Source organism: Sinocyclocheilus grahami, unplaced genomic scaffold (genome assembly GCF_001515645.1).
Source record: "Sinocyclocheilus grahami isolate Dianchi unplaced genomic scaffold, SAMN03320097.WGS_v1.1 scaffold306.1, whole genome shotgun sequence".
Taxonomy (NCBI): domain Eukaryota; kingdom Metazoa; phylum Chordata; class Actinopteri; order Cypriniformes; family Cyprinidae; genus Sinocyclocheilus; species Sinocyclocheilus grahami.
The window spans coordinates 1,741,218-1,757,149 of record NW_015505485.1 but is presented as its reverse complement, the minus strand read 5'-3'; the positions used below and the strand labels follow the sequence as shown (position 1 = coordinate 1,757,149).

At 43.6% G+C, this 15,932-nt stretch overlaps 1 protein-coding gene across 1 annotated transcript in view; it reads right to left on the bottom strand.

The window, feature by feature from the left end:
* Positions 1–15,932, bottom strand: part of adgrf6 (adhesion G protein-coupled receptor F6) — a 63,486-nt gene that overhangs the window by 26,432 nt on the left and 21,122 nt on the right. Inside the window, exons 4-11 of the mRNA XM_016293646.1 lie at positions 13,176–13,322; positions 12,702–12,848; positions 12,462–12,608; positions 12,039–12,185; positions 1,171–1,317; positions 737–883; positions 412–558; positions 158–304 (exon numbers count right to left, since the gene is read on the bottom strand). Coding sequence (XP_016149132.1) covers positions 158–304; positions 412–558; positions 737–883; positions 1,171–1,317; positions 12,039–12,185; positions 12,462–12,608; positions 12,702–12,848; positions 13,176–13,322 — 1,176 coding nt within the window. The remainder of the gene's footprint in view (positions 1–157; positions 305–411; positions 559–736; positions 884–1,170; positions 1,318–12,038; positions 12,186–12,461; positions 12,609–12,701; positions 12,849–13,175; positions 13,323–15,932) is intronic.

Sequence of the window (15,932 nt, the reverse complement as noted above, 5' to 3'; positions counted from 1 at the left end):
TATATATATATATATATATATATATAAAATGATTATTAACATTGATAAAGACATATGTAAAATTACACAACAATCTAAAGATGACACCATTTTGAGCAGTTTCCAATAAATAATACCTGAAAATCATAACAGTAAATATAACATACAGCAAACTTACCGATGCATGGATTTCTTTTGGAAATATCTTTATTTACATCTGAGACATTATATCCTTCCCAACAAAAGCATGAGAAGCTTCCGTTGTAATTGTAACAGTAAGAGTTTAGTCCACACACTGATGCCGAGTCAAGACATTCATGAATATCTGAAATTAAAAATTGTAAAAAAATTATAAGGGGACAGGTTACAGTTGACAAAAAAAATTAGTCAGAATAAACAGTTACTGTTCAGAGCTTCAGCTGTCAATCATACCTTTGCATGGGTTATTATTGTTTATAGGGAGGTTTGTGTCTGTTACATTATATCCACTCATGCATGAACAATTGTAACTCCCAACAGTGTTGTTGCAGATTGAGTTTGGACCACAGACGTCTGATATCTCAACACATTCATTCACATCTATATTAAAAGGAAGTTACGGGGAAAAGAAGAGTTTGGATCACTCATACATATGTAAAGGTCAACTCATACTTTGAAATCTTTTAAACAGAATGCTACAAAAATGAAAAATCAATTGAATAAACTGTAGCTAATTATTCAAAGCTAGAGTAAACACAAATCTAAATATAAAACGTACCTCTACATGTGTTATTGATGCTGATGTGGAGACTTGAGTTTGTTGCAGTGAATCCATCCAGACATGAGCAATTATAACTTCCCATTTCATTTGTGCAGTTGGAATCTGGACCACATACAGATGGACTGAACAGACATTCATTTATATCTGGGGGAGAAAAAATTCACCAATATAAACACCTAAAACATGAAAGTGAAATGGTATCTCACAATATTCATCTACATCTATACAAGGAGAATAAGGATTGAGAAAAAACAATATAAAACAATGTAATCACACACACACACACACACACACACACACACACACACACAAAAACAAAAAAAACAACAACAACAGAAAAAGCATGATTTTGAAACTGTTCGCACAAAGAAAAATGTGTCTATAAAAACTGTATTTAAGGCCTAAATTTCATGTTGAAACTGCACCAGTACCTCTACATGTGTTATTGATGCTGATGGTGAGACTTGAGTTTGTTGCAGTGAATCCATCCAGACATGAGCAACTGTATCTTCCAATTTCATTTGTGCAGTTGGAATCTGGACCACATACAGACAGACTGAACAGACATTCATCTATATCTAGAGGGGGACAAAATTACAAATATAAACACCTAAAACATGAAAGTGAAATGGTATCTCACAACTTTCATTTACATCTATACAAGGAGAATAAGGATTGCGAAAGAACAACATCATTTGAGCCACTTGTGACAGTATAAGTGTCATCTGATCTAATGACTGGATTGCTCATTGCACTCTAAACTGCCATTCGGCTGTGAAGCCACCGGAAGTGTTCGAGCGGCCATCTTACTATTCCCGACCAGCAGAGAGCACCATTGACTGACAGCCAAAACCTTGAGCTAAAATCACCTCATTTGAAGTGTAAGTAAATATGTGTATGTAAATTAATTGTTATTTAAGATGTTATCTGCAATGTTTATGGTCTTTTCGGGCAGGATATATTGAAATGGTTTAGGTGGGAGTGTCTGATGCACATTCCCGAAACAGGTAACTGATCCAACACAAAATATATTTCTTTATGTAAGTAATTATGCAGGAAATATTAATATTATCTGGTATATCTGGTATTAGCATCAGAAATTAATTTGAATAAATATTACAATACAAGCCTCTGTTAATACTGATCTATACTGTATTGAAATTCAAAGCTCATCAGGCATCATCTTGGAAATAAAGCCCATGTCTTTAAGTCCGTACCGTATGTTGTCAGCATTATTTGGAGCTGCACGAGCCTATGGCGAAGAAGCCCGCCAAAGCCCGCCAGAATCGGCGGGGCATCTGGCTATACACAGGTGCATCTCAATAAATTAGAATGTCATGGAAAAGTTCATTTATTTCAGTAATTCAACTCAAATTCATGGAGAAGCTCGTAGCCCAAGTTGCTTGAAGTCCAGTGTTAAGTTTCCACAGTCTGTGATGATTTGGGGTGCAATGTCATCTGCTGGTGTTGGTCCATTGTGTTTTTTGAAAACCAACGTCACTGCACCCGTTTACCAAGAAATTTTGGAGCACTTCATGCTTCCTTCTGCTGACCAGCTTTTTGAAGATGCTGATTTCATTTTCCAGCAGGATTTGGCACCTGCCTACACTGCCAAAAGCACCAAAAGTTGGTTAAATGACCATGGTGTTGGTGTGCTTGACTGGCCAGCAAACTCACCAGACCTGAACCCCATAGAAAATCTATGGTGTATTGTCAAGAGGAAAATTAGAAACAAGAGAGCAAAAAATGCAGATGAGCTGAAGGTCACTGTCAAAGAAACCTGGGCTTCCATACCACCTCAGCAGTGCCACAAACTGATCACCTCCATGTCACGCCGAATTGAGGCAGTAATTAAAGCAAAAGGAGCCCCTACCAAGTATTGAGTACATGTACAGTAAATGAACATACTTTCCAGAAGGCCAACAATTCACTAAAAATGTTTTTTTTATTGGTCTTATGAAGTATTCTAATTTGTTGAGATAGTGAATTGGTGGGTTTTTGTTAAATGTGAGCCAAAATCATCACAATTAAAAGAACCAAAGACTTAAACTACTTCAGTCTGTGTGCATTGAATTTATTTAATACATGAGTTTCACAATTTGAGTTGAATTACTGAAATAAATGAACTTTTCCACGACATTCTAATTTATTGAGATGCACCTGTAAGTGGGTGCTTGCCACAGGATTCTCAGATTTCTTCTCCTTCAGCGACGGCTCCACGCTCATCGCTGATCCTGAAAGCCTGATCGCCGTTGACACGCCTTCGCAGCTGGAATCGGGACCTCTCAGCACAGCTGACCTGCTTCTCCGCCGCTACAGCGACGCAGCAGTTCTGGTCCGTTTCCCCTGCCGCTATCCGGCGATTCTAAAAAAGTTTATTTCTAGCAGGTAAGCCCTAAAAGAGCAAATTCTAGCGAGGTTGTTGCAAATGTCGCTCTGCGAGTGTGGCTCCTGCAGAGAAACTTGCACGATGCAGAAGAGCAATGAGTATGTCATCTGTCTGGGCAGACCCCACGCAGAGACTGCTCTCTCACTGAGACGGAATGCTCACTCGAGCATGAGTCTCACTCTTCTCCACTCGTGGACCGCCTTCACTGGAGGCAGCCCCGCTCTCCCATTTCTCCTCTCTCAGCGAGCCTCGGAGAGGGAAACAGCGGAGTCAGGGAATAAGCAATCGGTCTGACTGATCTCATGCCGGCGCTGTGCCTGCGTGCTCTCTCTCCGTTGCACTCGGAACCACCGCAGAAGGGCAGTGAGCTACGCGCTTACTGAGACAGAATGCTCACTCGAGCATGAGTCTCGCTTTTCTCCACTCGCGGACTGCCTTTCACTGAACAGCCCCACTCTCACATTTCTCCTCCCTCAGCAAGCCTCGGAGAGAGGAACGACGAGGGTCTGAGCGATCTCACACCAACACAGAGCCTGCGTACTCGCTCTCCCCGCTGCGCTTCGATCCGTGTCTCACACAATAGGATCAGTGCCCCTCTTTACATCGAGCGGCTCTATCCTACAAAGTAGATCGAAGCAGATGCTGCCGCTGACAGCTTCAAATTTGTGTGTGTGGCTGCGCTCACAGACACGGGCCGCTTTTATCACAAAAGCAATCTGCCCCCGTTCATTCGCGGAAGGCGGCCCCACCTCCCCGCGCTCATGTTTCTCTCCTCCCAGCTACCTCGGAGGAAGCAACGATGAGCACGCGGGTTGAACGATCAGACTTGAGCAATCCTCTATACACATCATGCGTGCTTAATCTGTCAGTGTGTGTTACACATGAGGATCGGTGCACCTCGATATCCAAGCAGTTTAATCCTCCCAGGCAGATCAAAGCGAAACACGGGCAGCTTCGCATTTGTGTGTGCGTCGCTAAGCCCCGCCTCCCCCACTCTGGTGTTTCTCTCCTCCCAGTTACTCGGAAGCAGAAATGGCAAATTCGCGAGTATGATCGATCAGGCTTGAGTGATTAAAGCCGGCAAGGCCCCTGCTTGCATCACTCTCCACGCAGCTCTTTGACAGGGCAAAATTCCTCATCTATTACTCGTAAGTGTTCTGCCCCCGTGCGGCCAATCACCCGAGTTAATTCAACCCCTCGTCACGTGGGCTAAGGCCTGGCAGGCCATCCCCGGAGTGTCGAGATGGGTTATGGGGATAATAAAGTGAGAATATTCACTCCAATTCACTCGAAGACCCCCGTACTTCAGCGGCGTGTTTCCCACCTCAGTGCAGAGCAAGGACGCTCACGTCCTGCGCTCAGAGGTGATGAATTTGCTGGCAAAAGGAGCCGTGGAAAATGTTCCTCCAGCCCAGAGCGAGTCAGGCTTTTACAGCCGTTACTTCCTCGTCCCCAAAAGAGATGGTGGCCTCTGACCCATCCTCGATCTCAGACACCTGAATCGCGCCCTCATGAAGAGGTCGTTCAGGATGATTACACTGAAACCTCGCGCAAATTCGCTCGGGAGACTGGTTCTTTTCTCTGGACCTGAATGATGCATACTTTCACATCCAGATAGCCCCTCGTCATAGGCCATTCTTGAGATTCGCCTTCGAGGGAGTGGCTTATCAATATACGGGCCTTCCCTTTGGGCTGTCCCTGGCCCCCCGCACTTTTACGAAGTAAAATACATTTACATTTATATAAAATACAGTAGAATACATTTTAAAATCTTATTATTTGTTTTTAAATCTCTGCACAATCAAGCACCTGTTTTTTTATCTGAATTGCTGCATCAGTATATCCCCTCAAGAAGTCTAAGATCTTGCGACCAGAACCTTCTTGTAATTCCGCATAACAGACTCAAGCGTAGAGGTGACCGTGCCTTCTCAGTAATTGGGCCTCGTCTTTGAAATGACTTGCCAGTGGAGATCAGAACGGCCCGTAGCCTGTCTATTTTTAAGTCTCTTTTAAAAACCCATTTGTTTTCATTGGCCTATTAGGACTATATTTTTGCCTATTGTATTTCCTATTTGTGTTTTAATTTTCTGGTTGCAGTTTTTGTATTACTAAATTTTATGATGACGTTTCCTACTGTGAAGCACTTTGGTCAGTCTTGTGGCTGTTTTAAATGTGCTATATAAATAAAGTAAACTTGAAACTTCCCCCGCACTTTTACGAAGTAAAATACATTTACATTTATATAAAATACAGTAGAATACATTTTAAAATCTTATTATTTGTTTTTAAATCTCTGCACAATCAAGCACCTGTTTTTTTATCTGAATTGCTGCATCAGTATATCCCCTCAAGAAGTCTAAGATCTTGCGACCAGAACCTTCTTGTAATTCCGCATAACAGACTCAAGCGTAGAGGTGACCGTGCCTTCTCAGTAATTGGGCCTCGTCTTTGAAATGACTTGCCAGTGGAGATCAGAACGGCCCGTAGCCTGTCTATTTTTAAGTCTCTTTTAAAAACCCATTTGTTTTCATTGGCCTATTAGGACTATATTTTTGCCTATTGTATTTCCTATTTGTGTTTTAATTTTCTGGTTGCAGTTTTTGTATTACTAAATTTTATGATGACGTTTCCTACTGTGAAGCACTTTGGTCAGTCTTGTGGCTGTTTTAAATGTGCTATATAAATAAAGTAAACTTGAAACTTAAACTTGAAGTGCATGGATCGCCTCTAAGACAGATGGGAATCAGTAATATCAATTACCTCGACGACTAGCTTGTTCTGGCCCAGTCGGAGGCAGAATTAATATCTCACAGAACCCTCCTCCTCAGCCACCTGGAGTGCCTGGGACTCAGGGTCAATTTTGCCAAGAGCTCGTTGCTTCCCAGCCAGCGAATTTCGTTCCTGGGAACAATTTTCGACTCAGCCCAAATGAAAGCTGTAGTCACGCCGGAACGAGCTCTGGCCATACAGAGGCTGGCGGCCTCCTTTAAGATCGGTACCGCTCGCCCTCTCAAAGTATTTCAAAGGAGGCAGGGCCTCATGGCAGCAGCATCTCCAGTGCTACAGTTGGGTCTGCTGCGTATGCGCCCCCTTCAGCGCTGGTTGAAACCACGGGTTCCATCCCATGTGTGGCATCACGGACGCCTGCATATCAGGGTGAGTCAGGCCTGTGTATCGGCCCTGACCCCCTGGAAGAACTACCGCTGGATAGAACAGGGCGTGGCCATGGGGATGGTTCAAAGAAGGACAGTTGTCATGACAGACGCCTCCAACTCAGGTTGGGGGGCGCTGTGCAAGGGCATACCGACCTTCGGGCACTGGTCGAAGGCGGAAAAAGGCTTCCACATCAACTGCTTGGAAATACTAGCAGTATGTCGAGCCTGTCAGTTCTTCCTGCCAGTCCTAGAAGGGCACCATGTGCTAATCCGATCGGACAACATGTCTGTGGTGTCCTACATAAATCGCCAGGGAGGCCTCTCCTCAAAACGCCTCTTCACGCTGGTAGAGCGCTTTATAGAGTGGGCTCAACCCAACCTGCGCTCGCTGAGGACAGCGCATATACCAGGCAAATTGAACCAGGGAGCGGATATGTTATCAAGGAGCAATGTCCCCTCAGGGGAGTGGAAGCTCCATCCGCAGATGGTTAAGAGGATCTGGGAGATCTTCAGCGAGGCCGAGGTGGACCTCTTCGCCTCAGAAGACAACACTCACTGCCCAATCTATTTCTCAAAGACCAAGGACGCGTTGGCCCACGATTGGCCCAACCTCCTTCTCTATGCTTTTCCTCCGATCACTCTGATCCCACAGGTAATCAGGCGAGTGATGGAACAAGAACACAGGGTTCTCCTGGTGGCCCCCCTTTGGATGAACCAGCTGTGGCTATCGGAGCTAACTCAGCTACTGATAGCGGTCCCTTGGCCTGTTCCACTGAGACAGGATCTCCTCGCTCAAGCGAACAGGGCATTATGGCATCCTCTGCCCGACCTATGGGCCCTGCACCTCTAGTTGCTCGACAGGAGTCTTCATGCCTCCCAGAGCGAGTCTTAAACACAATTTTGGAGGCTAGAGCTCCGTCTATGAGATGCCTCTATGCCTTAAAGTGGTCTTTTTTCTCCGCTTGGTGTCTAAGCCGCGGCAAAAAAACCCTCACTTCCGAATTGGCAGAGGTGTTGTCATTTCTACAAGAACTGCTGGATAAGGGACGTTGCCTATCCATGCTCAAAGTCTATGTGGTGGCTATAGCAGCCTCTCATGCCCCTATTGAGGGTAAATCGGTGAGCAGAAAAACCTCTATGCCTTAAAGTGGTCTTTTTTCTCCGCTTGGTGTCTAAGCCGCGGCAAAAAAACCCTCACTTCCGAATTGGCAGTGGTGTTGTCATTTCTACAAGAACTGCTGGATAAGGGACGTTGCCTATCCATGCTCAAAGTCTATGTGGTGGCTATAGCAGCCTCTCATGCCCCTATTGAGGGTAAATCGGTGAGCAGAAATAGCTCGATCATCCGCTTCCTGAGGGTTGCTAGGCGGCTGAATCCGCCTCGTCCCCCTACCGTCCCTTCATGGGACCTGCCCACTGTGCTGATGGTCCTCAAGGGCCCCGCTTTCGAGCCGCTACAGTCTGCCAACATTAGGTTGCTATCGCTGAAGACTGCTCTGCTTCTAGCACTGGCATCAGTAAAGCGAATAGGGGACCTGCAGGCACTTTCTATTGGCCCTGCCTGCCTGGAATTCGGGCCTAACGACTCTAAAGTCGTCCTGAAACCAAGGCTCGGTTACATACCTAAGTGCTCTCCACTCTGTTCAGAGCACAGGTCATTACGCTCTCTGCGCTTCCTCCAACTGAAGAGGACAGAAAGCTATCTCTGCTCTGCCCCGTCAGAGCTTTGAGAATCTATATTGAGCGTTCCGCTCCCTATAGGCGATCGGAACAACTCTTTGTCAGCATCGGTAACCGCACCAAAGGGCTTTCGGTTACGAAGCAAAGACTCCCTAGATGGATAGTAGACTACATCTCGCTAGCGTACTCTTCCTTGGGCCTGCAATGCCCCATTGGAGTACGGGCCCACTCGACTAGAGGCATCGCCTCGTCATGGGCATGGTCCAGTGGTGTGTCCATTGTGGATATTTGTGAGGCGGCCGGCTGGGCCTCGCCATCCACATTCGCAAGGTTTTATAACCTGGAAGTCTCAGCCTTGCAGGCCAGGGTCCTTTCCGCTCGAAGTGGCACACGCTGCGTAAACAGATATGGCAGAGAGCCCTTGGCCGTATCACGCCCAAGTTCTCTGTCATTGTTTCACCTGTTAGCTCTCGACCCCTGGGTGTCGAAGTTATGGGAATACTCTGGAACAATTAACCAGGCCGGGTGTGACCTAGAAAGCTCAGCCCGTCTTAGCCTTGGGTTATTGTTGACTTCTCTATGAGCATTGGTTGCTTATGGAAGTTTATACCTTTAGTCGTTCCACTACATTAGCACGGTGTGATTGTACTGTGTTCCCATATGCGTCTTAAGCAAGACGCAGTACGAGTGAAGTATCGAAAGGGAACGCACTCGGTTACTAACATAACCTCGGTTCCCTGAGATACGGGAACGAGTACTGTGTTGCTTGCCGTGCTATGTAGCTGCACGACTCAGTCGTCGCTTCAGTCGAAGTAAACCTGAGAATCCTGTGGTGAGCGCCCGCTTATATAGCCAGATGCCCCCGCCCATGACATTTTATGACATCATGAGTAATCCAGTTCCCCTTCAGGAACTCGAGCTGCATCGGAAAACACTATGGGAACGCCTTCAGCGTGACCACGCTCTGAATCACGTGTGTAATCAGTCCAATGGATGGGCTAGACGTCACGAGCTGGGTGACGTAGCGACCAGGAAGCTTAAAAGCACGTGCGGTGGAAACGGCGTCAGCTTTTTGTCATTCAGCAAGTGCTCTGTGTGTGTCAGTCGCTATTTGTTTATAGTCTTATTTAGTGTTGTTTGTCCACTTAAGCTCCATTATTTCAAGCTTCAGCCAAAAAGAAGCATTTGGATGAGAGCAGGCAGCGTTCAGGCTGTGTGTTCCTCCTTGTCCGACCTATATTTCCGAGGCGGAACGGCGGCTGCACTCGTGGGGTTCGCATATGGAACCGGTGGAGGGATTGGAGGTGGGCGAGTCCCTATCTTCTTCCTCACTCACCAGATCCAGTGCCCACTCTCTGGGATCGGAAGCCCGTGCTGCAGCTTCTTCCCCCCGGGGAGAAGGCTCGACGCTCCGCTTGTCTTCCTCCGAGGATGTTGATGTGGAGGGCGTTTCGATGAGCTCGCCAGTTGCACAAGCACCAGTTGCACAAACATATTATATCTAATATTATAATGAGCAGCATTACTGGGGAGCGGAGCTCACGCAGTCAGCTCTCAAGAGAGCTGATCGTGCTTTTCCCGCTGCAAAACGCTCTGCTCTCGCCGGGCTGGCTTTGAGGAGTGTGTCCGTGCCTGTGATCTTGCGGTTCCGGTCCCGCTGTTGTTGAGGCATGGCAGCGATTGAGATTGCGGGGATCGCACATGATCTGTCGGACGGGCTGGAGACTGGCTCTCCCTATCTCCACCCGCATTCCCTAGATCTAGTGCTCTCTCTCAGGGTCCGGAAGCCCGTGCTGCGGTTTCTTCCTCCCAATTCTTCTGTTCGGCCTTGCACTCTCACCCCGCACTTTCACGAAGTGTGTGAATGCTGCTCTGGCTCCTCTGTGACTCCAGGGCACCAACATACTCAACCACATCGACGATTGGTTGATATTAGCTCAATCTGAGCAGATGGTGGTTCCGCATCGAGATGTTGTTCTCGCTCACATGAAAGAGCTGGGGTTAAGACTTAATGCCAAGAAAAGTGTGCTTTCTCCAGTACAGAGAACCACTTATCTGGACGTGGTGTGGGATTCGACCCCGATTCAGGCACGTCTGTCTCCTGCTCGGTTTGAGTTGATCCTCACTGCAGTCGCAAGAGTAAGAGAAGGCCGGTCACTCACTATCAGTCTCAGTTCCAGAAACTGCTGGGTCTGATGGCAGCTGCGTCCAACGTGATACCTTTTGGCCTGCTGTACATGAGACCCCTACAGTGGTGGCTCAATACTAAGGGTTTTCCCAGAGGGGAAACCTGCTCCGCATGCTCAAGGTCACGTGGTGATGTCTACGTGCCTTAGACATGTGGAGGAAACCTTGGTTCTTGTCTCAGGGCCCGGTGCTGGGAGCTCCATGTCGCCGCGTAACGCTAGCAACAGTCGCGTCTCTCACCGGTTGGGGAGCGGTCATGAGTGGCCGCTCGACCCGCGGTCTGAGGAGTAGTCGCCATCTCACGTGGCACATCAACTGCCTGGAGATGCTGGCCGTGTTTCTAGCATTGGAACACTTCCTCCCGGACCTACGAGATCGCCATGTGTTGGTGCGCACCGGCAACCACCAGGGAGGTCTGCGTTCGCACCCCCTTTACAGGCTGGCGCACCAGATCTTTGTGTGGTCCCAGGGGAAACTCCTCTCACTGAGAGCAGTTCACATTCCTGGGCATCTCAATATGGGAGCCGACATCCTGTTGAGACAGGGGCCGAGGCCCGGGGAATGGAGGCTTCACCCCGAGGTGGTGAAGCAGATATGGAGAGTTTGGCCAGGCTCAGGTGGACCTGTTTGCAACTCAGGAGACATCGCACTGTCCCCTCTGGTTTTCTCTGACTCATCCAGCTCCATTGGATGTCATGGTACAGACTTGGCCGAGGCTTCGTCTGTATGCCTTTCCCCTGATCGCTCTGCTCCCAGGGTCCGTCTGCTGCTAGTAGCCCCGTTCTGGCAGGGCCGAGTATGGTTCTCGGACCTGATTTCCCTTCTCGACAGCTCTCCACGGGAGATTCCCATCAGGAGGGATCTCCTCTCACAGGCGGAGGGTACTATCGTCACCCCCGCCCGGAGCTGTGGAAGCGTGGGTGTGGACCCTGAGGGGGCACAACTCGCAGCTTCCGGTCTCTCAACCGAGGTTGTTGAGACCATTCTCCAATCCAGAGCTCCCTCTACGAGGAAACTGTATGCCCTGAAGTGGAAGCTTTTCACTTCTTGGTGCGGAGACCGCCAGCTCGACCCAGTTTACTGCCCAGTTGGTACAGTGCTGGAGTTCCTGCAGGCCCGATTCTCTGCACGGTTGACCCACTCAACGCCCCTATCGATGGCCAGTCTAGTTCAGAAGGCTAGTTACATGTTTCCTCCATGGTGCACTGAGGCAGAGGCGTCTCATTCCCTGTTGACTCCAATAGTGTTTTTTTTCCTCCATACTATGGAAGTCATGGGGGCACAGACACTGTTTGGTTACCAGTATTGTTCCAAATATATACGATGGCATTCAACAGCAGAATGAAACTCATTCAGGTTTAGAACAACAACAATATAAATTTTTGGGTGAACAATTCCTCCAAAGCAGCCTAATATAGCTGCTCTTGCCATTTGTGTCAATAATGTAAATTAAACATTAGAAAGAATACCACTCACTCTCCTTGACTGAATCGCTTTTGTAAAATAATGTATATTGAATTTACACAGTGAAGACTATTCAGTCTTTGTAGTCTATTTATTTTATACAATATATTTCGTATTCAGTGCTTTAAGTGTTTGTAGGTCAATTTCTTTGTTCTATTGTAATTCATGACTGTTTACTTGTCTTCAGTAAGGTTGTTTTTACACAGGCTAGTATTTTTATTTTTTTTATTTTGAGATATTGGAATTGGTAACAAGAACTATGACATTTTGATTGGATAAAAATCCTATGTTAAGCTATATCATTATTGTGAAGGGGGCCCTGCAGTAAGCCATAGCCCCGGGGCCCATTGAGGTCTTAATGCGGCCCTGACTAGAACTACCCATGTAAAAAAGAGAGTATACACAGATCTGAAAAATAATGTACCTGTACATGTGTTATTGATGCTGATGGTGAGACTTGAGTTTGTTGCAGTAAATCCATCCAGACATGAGCAATTGTAACTTCCCATTTCATTTGTGCAGTTGGAATCTGGACCACATACAGATGGACTGAACAAGCATTCATCGATATCTACGGGAAAAAAAATATTTGAAAAAGGAATTACTTAAAGTTATGAAATACATCCATACAAGGAGTATATAAATTAAGTTGAAATGTCAACATTTACAATAATAGTAGTAATAATAATAATCTGGATCCTGAAATGTTATATTTGTAATGAGAATCTTTAAAAATCACCAAGGTAAAGATTAATGAGTAATGATTAATGACTAAATTAAGCAATAACCAAAAGTTGAAAATGACTTGCAAACTGTAATGCAGAATATCTTATAAATAAAAACTGACCAGTGCATGGGTTGCCTTTACTAATAGCTTTATTTCCATCTGAGACATTATATCCACCCCAACAAAAGCATGAGAAGCTTCCGTTGTAATTGTAACAGTGAGAGTTAGGGCCACACACTGATTCTGAGTCAAGACATTCATGAATATCTGAAATAAATTTTAATTTAATAAATTGAAAGATTACAGTTGAAGGGTGATTCACGCAGAACAAATAGTAACAAACTGTTCATTGCTTCATACCTTTGCATGGGTTATTATTGTTTATAGGGAGGTTTGGGTCTGTTACATTATATCCATTCATGCATGAACAATTGTAACTCCCAATAGTGTTGTTGCAGATTGAGTTTGGACCACAGATGTCTGATATCTCAGCACATTCATTCACATCTATATTAAAAGGAAGTTATGGGAAAAAGAACAGTTTGGGTCACATACATAAACTATAGTCAATTCAATCTTTGACATATTTACAAAAGAATGTCTTGTTTACAAAATGTATATCCAAAGAAAAAAACAATATAAAAAATGTAATCACACACACACACAAGCATGCACGCACAAGCATGCACGCACGCACACACACACACACACACAAAAACAAAATAAACAACAAAAACAGAAAAGGCATTATTTTGAAACTGTTCGCACAAAGAAAAATGTGTCTATAAAAACGGTATTTAAGGCCTAAATTTCATGTTGAAACTGCACCAGTACCTCTACATGTGTTATTGATGCTGATGGTGAGACTTGAGTTTGTTGCAGTGAATCCATCCAGACATGAGCAATTGTAACTTCCAATTTCATTTGTGCAGTTAGAATCTGGACCACATACAGATGGACTGAACAGACATTCATTTATATCTAGGGGGGAAAATCATTTTAATTTTTCAATACACACAAATATAAATATGTAAAAACATAACATGAAAGACAAATCTCACAACATTCATCTACATCTATACAAGGAGAATACAAAGTACAATATCAACATTTTTTAGCACAAAAGACAAGAAAATCTAAAATTTTGAAACTGTTTTCCCAAAGAAAAATAGGTCTATAAAAAAAATCGTATTTTAGGCCTAAATTTACAAGTCCAAATGGCACCAGTACCTGTACATGTGTTATTGATGCTGATGGAGAGACTTGAGTTTGTTGCAGTGAATCCATCCAGACATGAACAATTATAACTTCCAATTTCATTTGTGCAGTTGGAATCTGGACCACATACAAATGGACGGAACAGACATTCATCTATATCTATGTAAAAAGTAAAATACTAAAATAAGGGATTATTTAAAAAAAAAAGTTATTTAATTACAATTATAATAGCACAAGTGGCTTCCATTTTCATTGTAACAGTGAGAGTTCTGCCAACAGACTGATGGTGAATCAAGACACTCATAAATATTTCAAATAAAATAATTTATAACTTCAAAGGTTACAGTTGAAGGAAGATTTAGGCAGTACAAATAGTAACAAACTGTTCATTGCTTCAGCTGTCAATCATACCTTTGCATGTGTTATTGCTGTTTATAGGGAGGTTTGGGTCTGTTACATTATATCCACTCATGCATGAACAATTGTGACTCCCAACAGTGTTGTTGCAGATTGAGTTTGGACCACAGATGTCTGATATCTCAACACATTCATTCACATCTATATTAAAAGGAAGTTATGGGAAAAAGAACAGTTTGGGTCACTTATACATAAACGACAGTCAATTCAATCTTTGACATCTTTACAAAAGAACGGCTTGTTTACAAAATTTATAAGCAAAGAAAACTGAAAATGTAAATTCTAGCTAATTATTCAAGGTTATAAATTTAGAGTAAACACAAATATAAATATAAAAAGTACCTCTACATGTGTTATTGATGCTGATGAGGAGACTTGAGTTTGTTGCAGTGAATCCATCCAGACATGAGCAATTATAACTTCCAATTTCATTTGTGCAGTTGGAATCTGGACCACATACAAATGGACGGAACAGACATTCATCTATATCTATGTAAAAAGTAAAATACTAAAATAAGGGATTATTTAAAAAAAAAAGTTATTTAATTACAATTATAATAGCACAAGTGGCTTCCATTTCCACCCCACCCCCAGACATAAGCAATTGTAACTTTCCATTTCATTCATGCAGATGGAATTTGGACAACATACAGATGGACAGAACAGACATTCTTTTATACCTATTATTAGACAACACACAAATTCAGTCAAGACACTAATGAATATTTGAAATAAAATAATTGGTAAAGTGAAAGGTTACATTTGAAGGAAGATTCAAGCAGTACTAATAGTAACAAACGGTTCAGAGCTTCAGCTGTCAATCCTTCCTTTGCATGTGTTATTGCTGTTTACAGGGAGGGTTGTGTCTGTTACATTATATCCAATCATGCACGAGCAATTGTGACTCCCAACAATGTTGTTGCAGATTGAGTTTGGACCACAGATATCTGATATCTCAACACATTCATCCACATCTATATTAAAAAAATGTCATTTGAGCCACTTCTGAGAGTATAAGTGTCATCTGATCTAATGACTGGATTGCTCATTGCACTCTAAATTGCCATTTGGCTGTGAAGCCACCGGAAGTGTTCGAGCAGCCATCTTACTATTCCCGACCAGCAGAGAGCACCATTGACTGACATCAGGCATTGATTGAAATATGTGTATGTAAATGAATTGTTATTTAAGATGTTGTCTGCAATGTTTATGGTCTTTTCGGGTAGGATAAGCGACAAAATATACACAAAATATATTTCTTTATGCAAGTAATTATGCAGGAAATATTAATATCTGGTATTAGCATCAGAAATTGATTCGAATAAATATTACAATACAAGCCTCTGTTAATACTGATCTATACTGTATTGAAGTTCAAAGCTCATCAGGCATCATCTTGGAAATAAAGCTCATGTCTTAAAGTCCGTATCGTATGTTCTCAGCATTATTTCTCTGAATGATGTTATGATGTGTGTATTTTTTATGTCCTGATTGAGCAACATGTACTTCAGACTCAAATTCTATGGCGTTTAACTAGCATTACAGTTTCCATAGGAGTAAAATGTTATGTATGTATGTTTAATAAATTTTTAATTTAACCAACGTTTAAATCATTAACTGCTTCAAAATGCATCTTGATAATGACATCCTTGTTGAAACATTTGCAGTTATCATACTGTACAAATAAAAACAATAAAACAACATTACATAAACAGTGAATAACTCTACAAGTTGAATTAAGATATACAAAGCCTAAATCTTAAAGGGATAGTTCACCCAAAAATTTAAATTAGCCCATTATTTACTCACCCTCAAGGCATCCTAGGTGTATATGACTTTCTTCTTTCAGATGAATCCAATTGGAGTTATATTAAAAATTGTCTTTAATCTTCCAAGCTTTGCATTTTAATTGCAGTCAGTGGGTGTTGCAGTTCATCAGTCCAAAAGAAGTGAAAT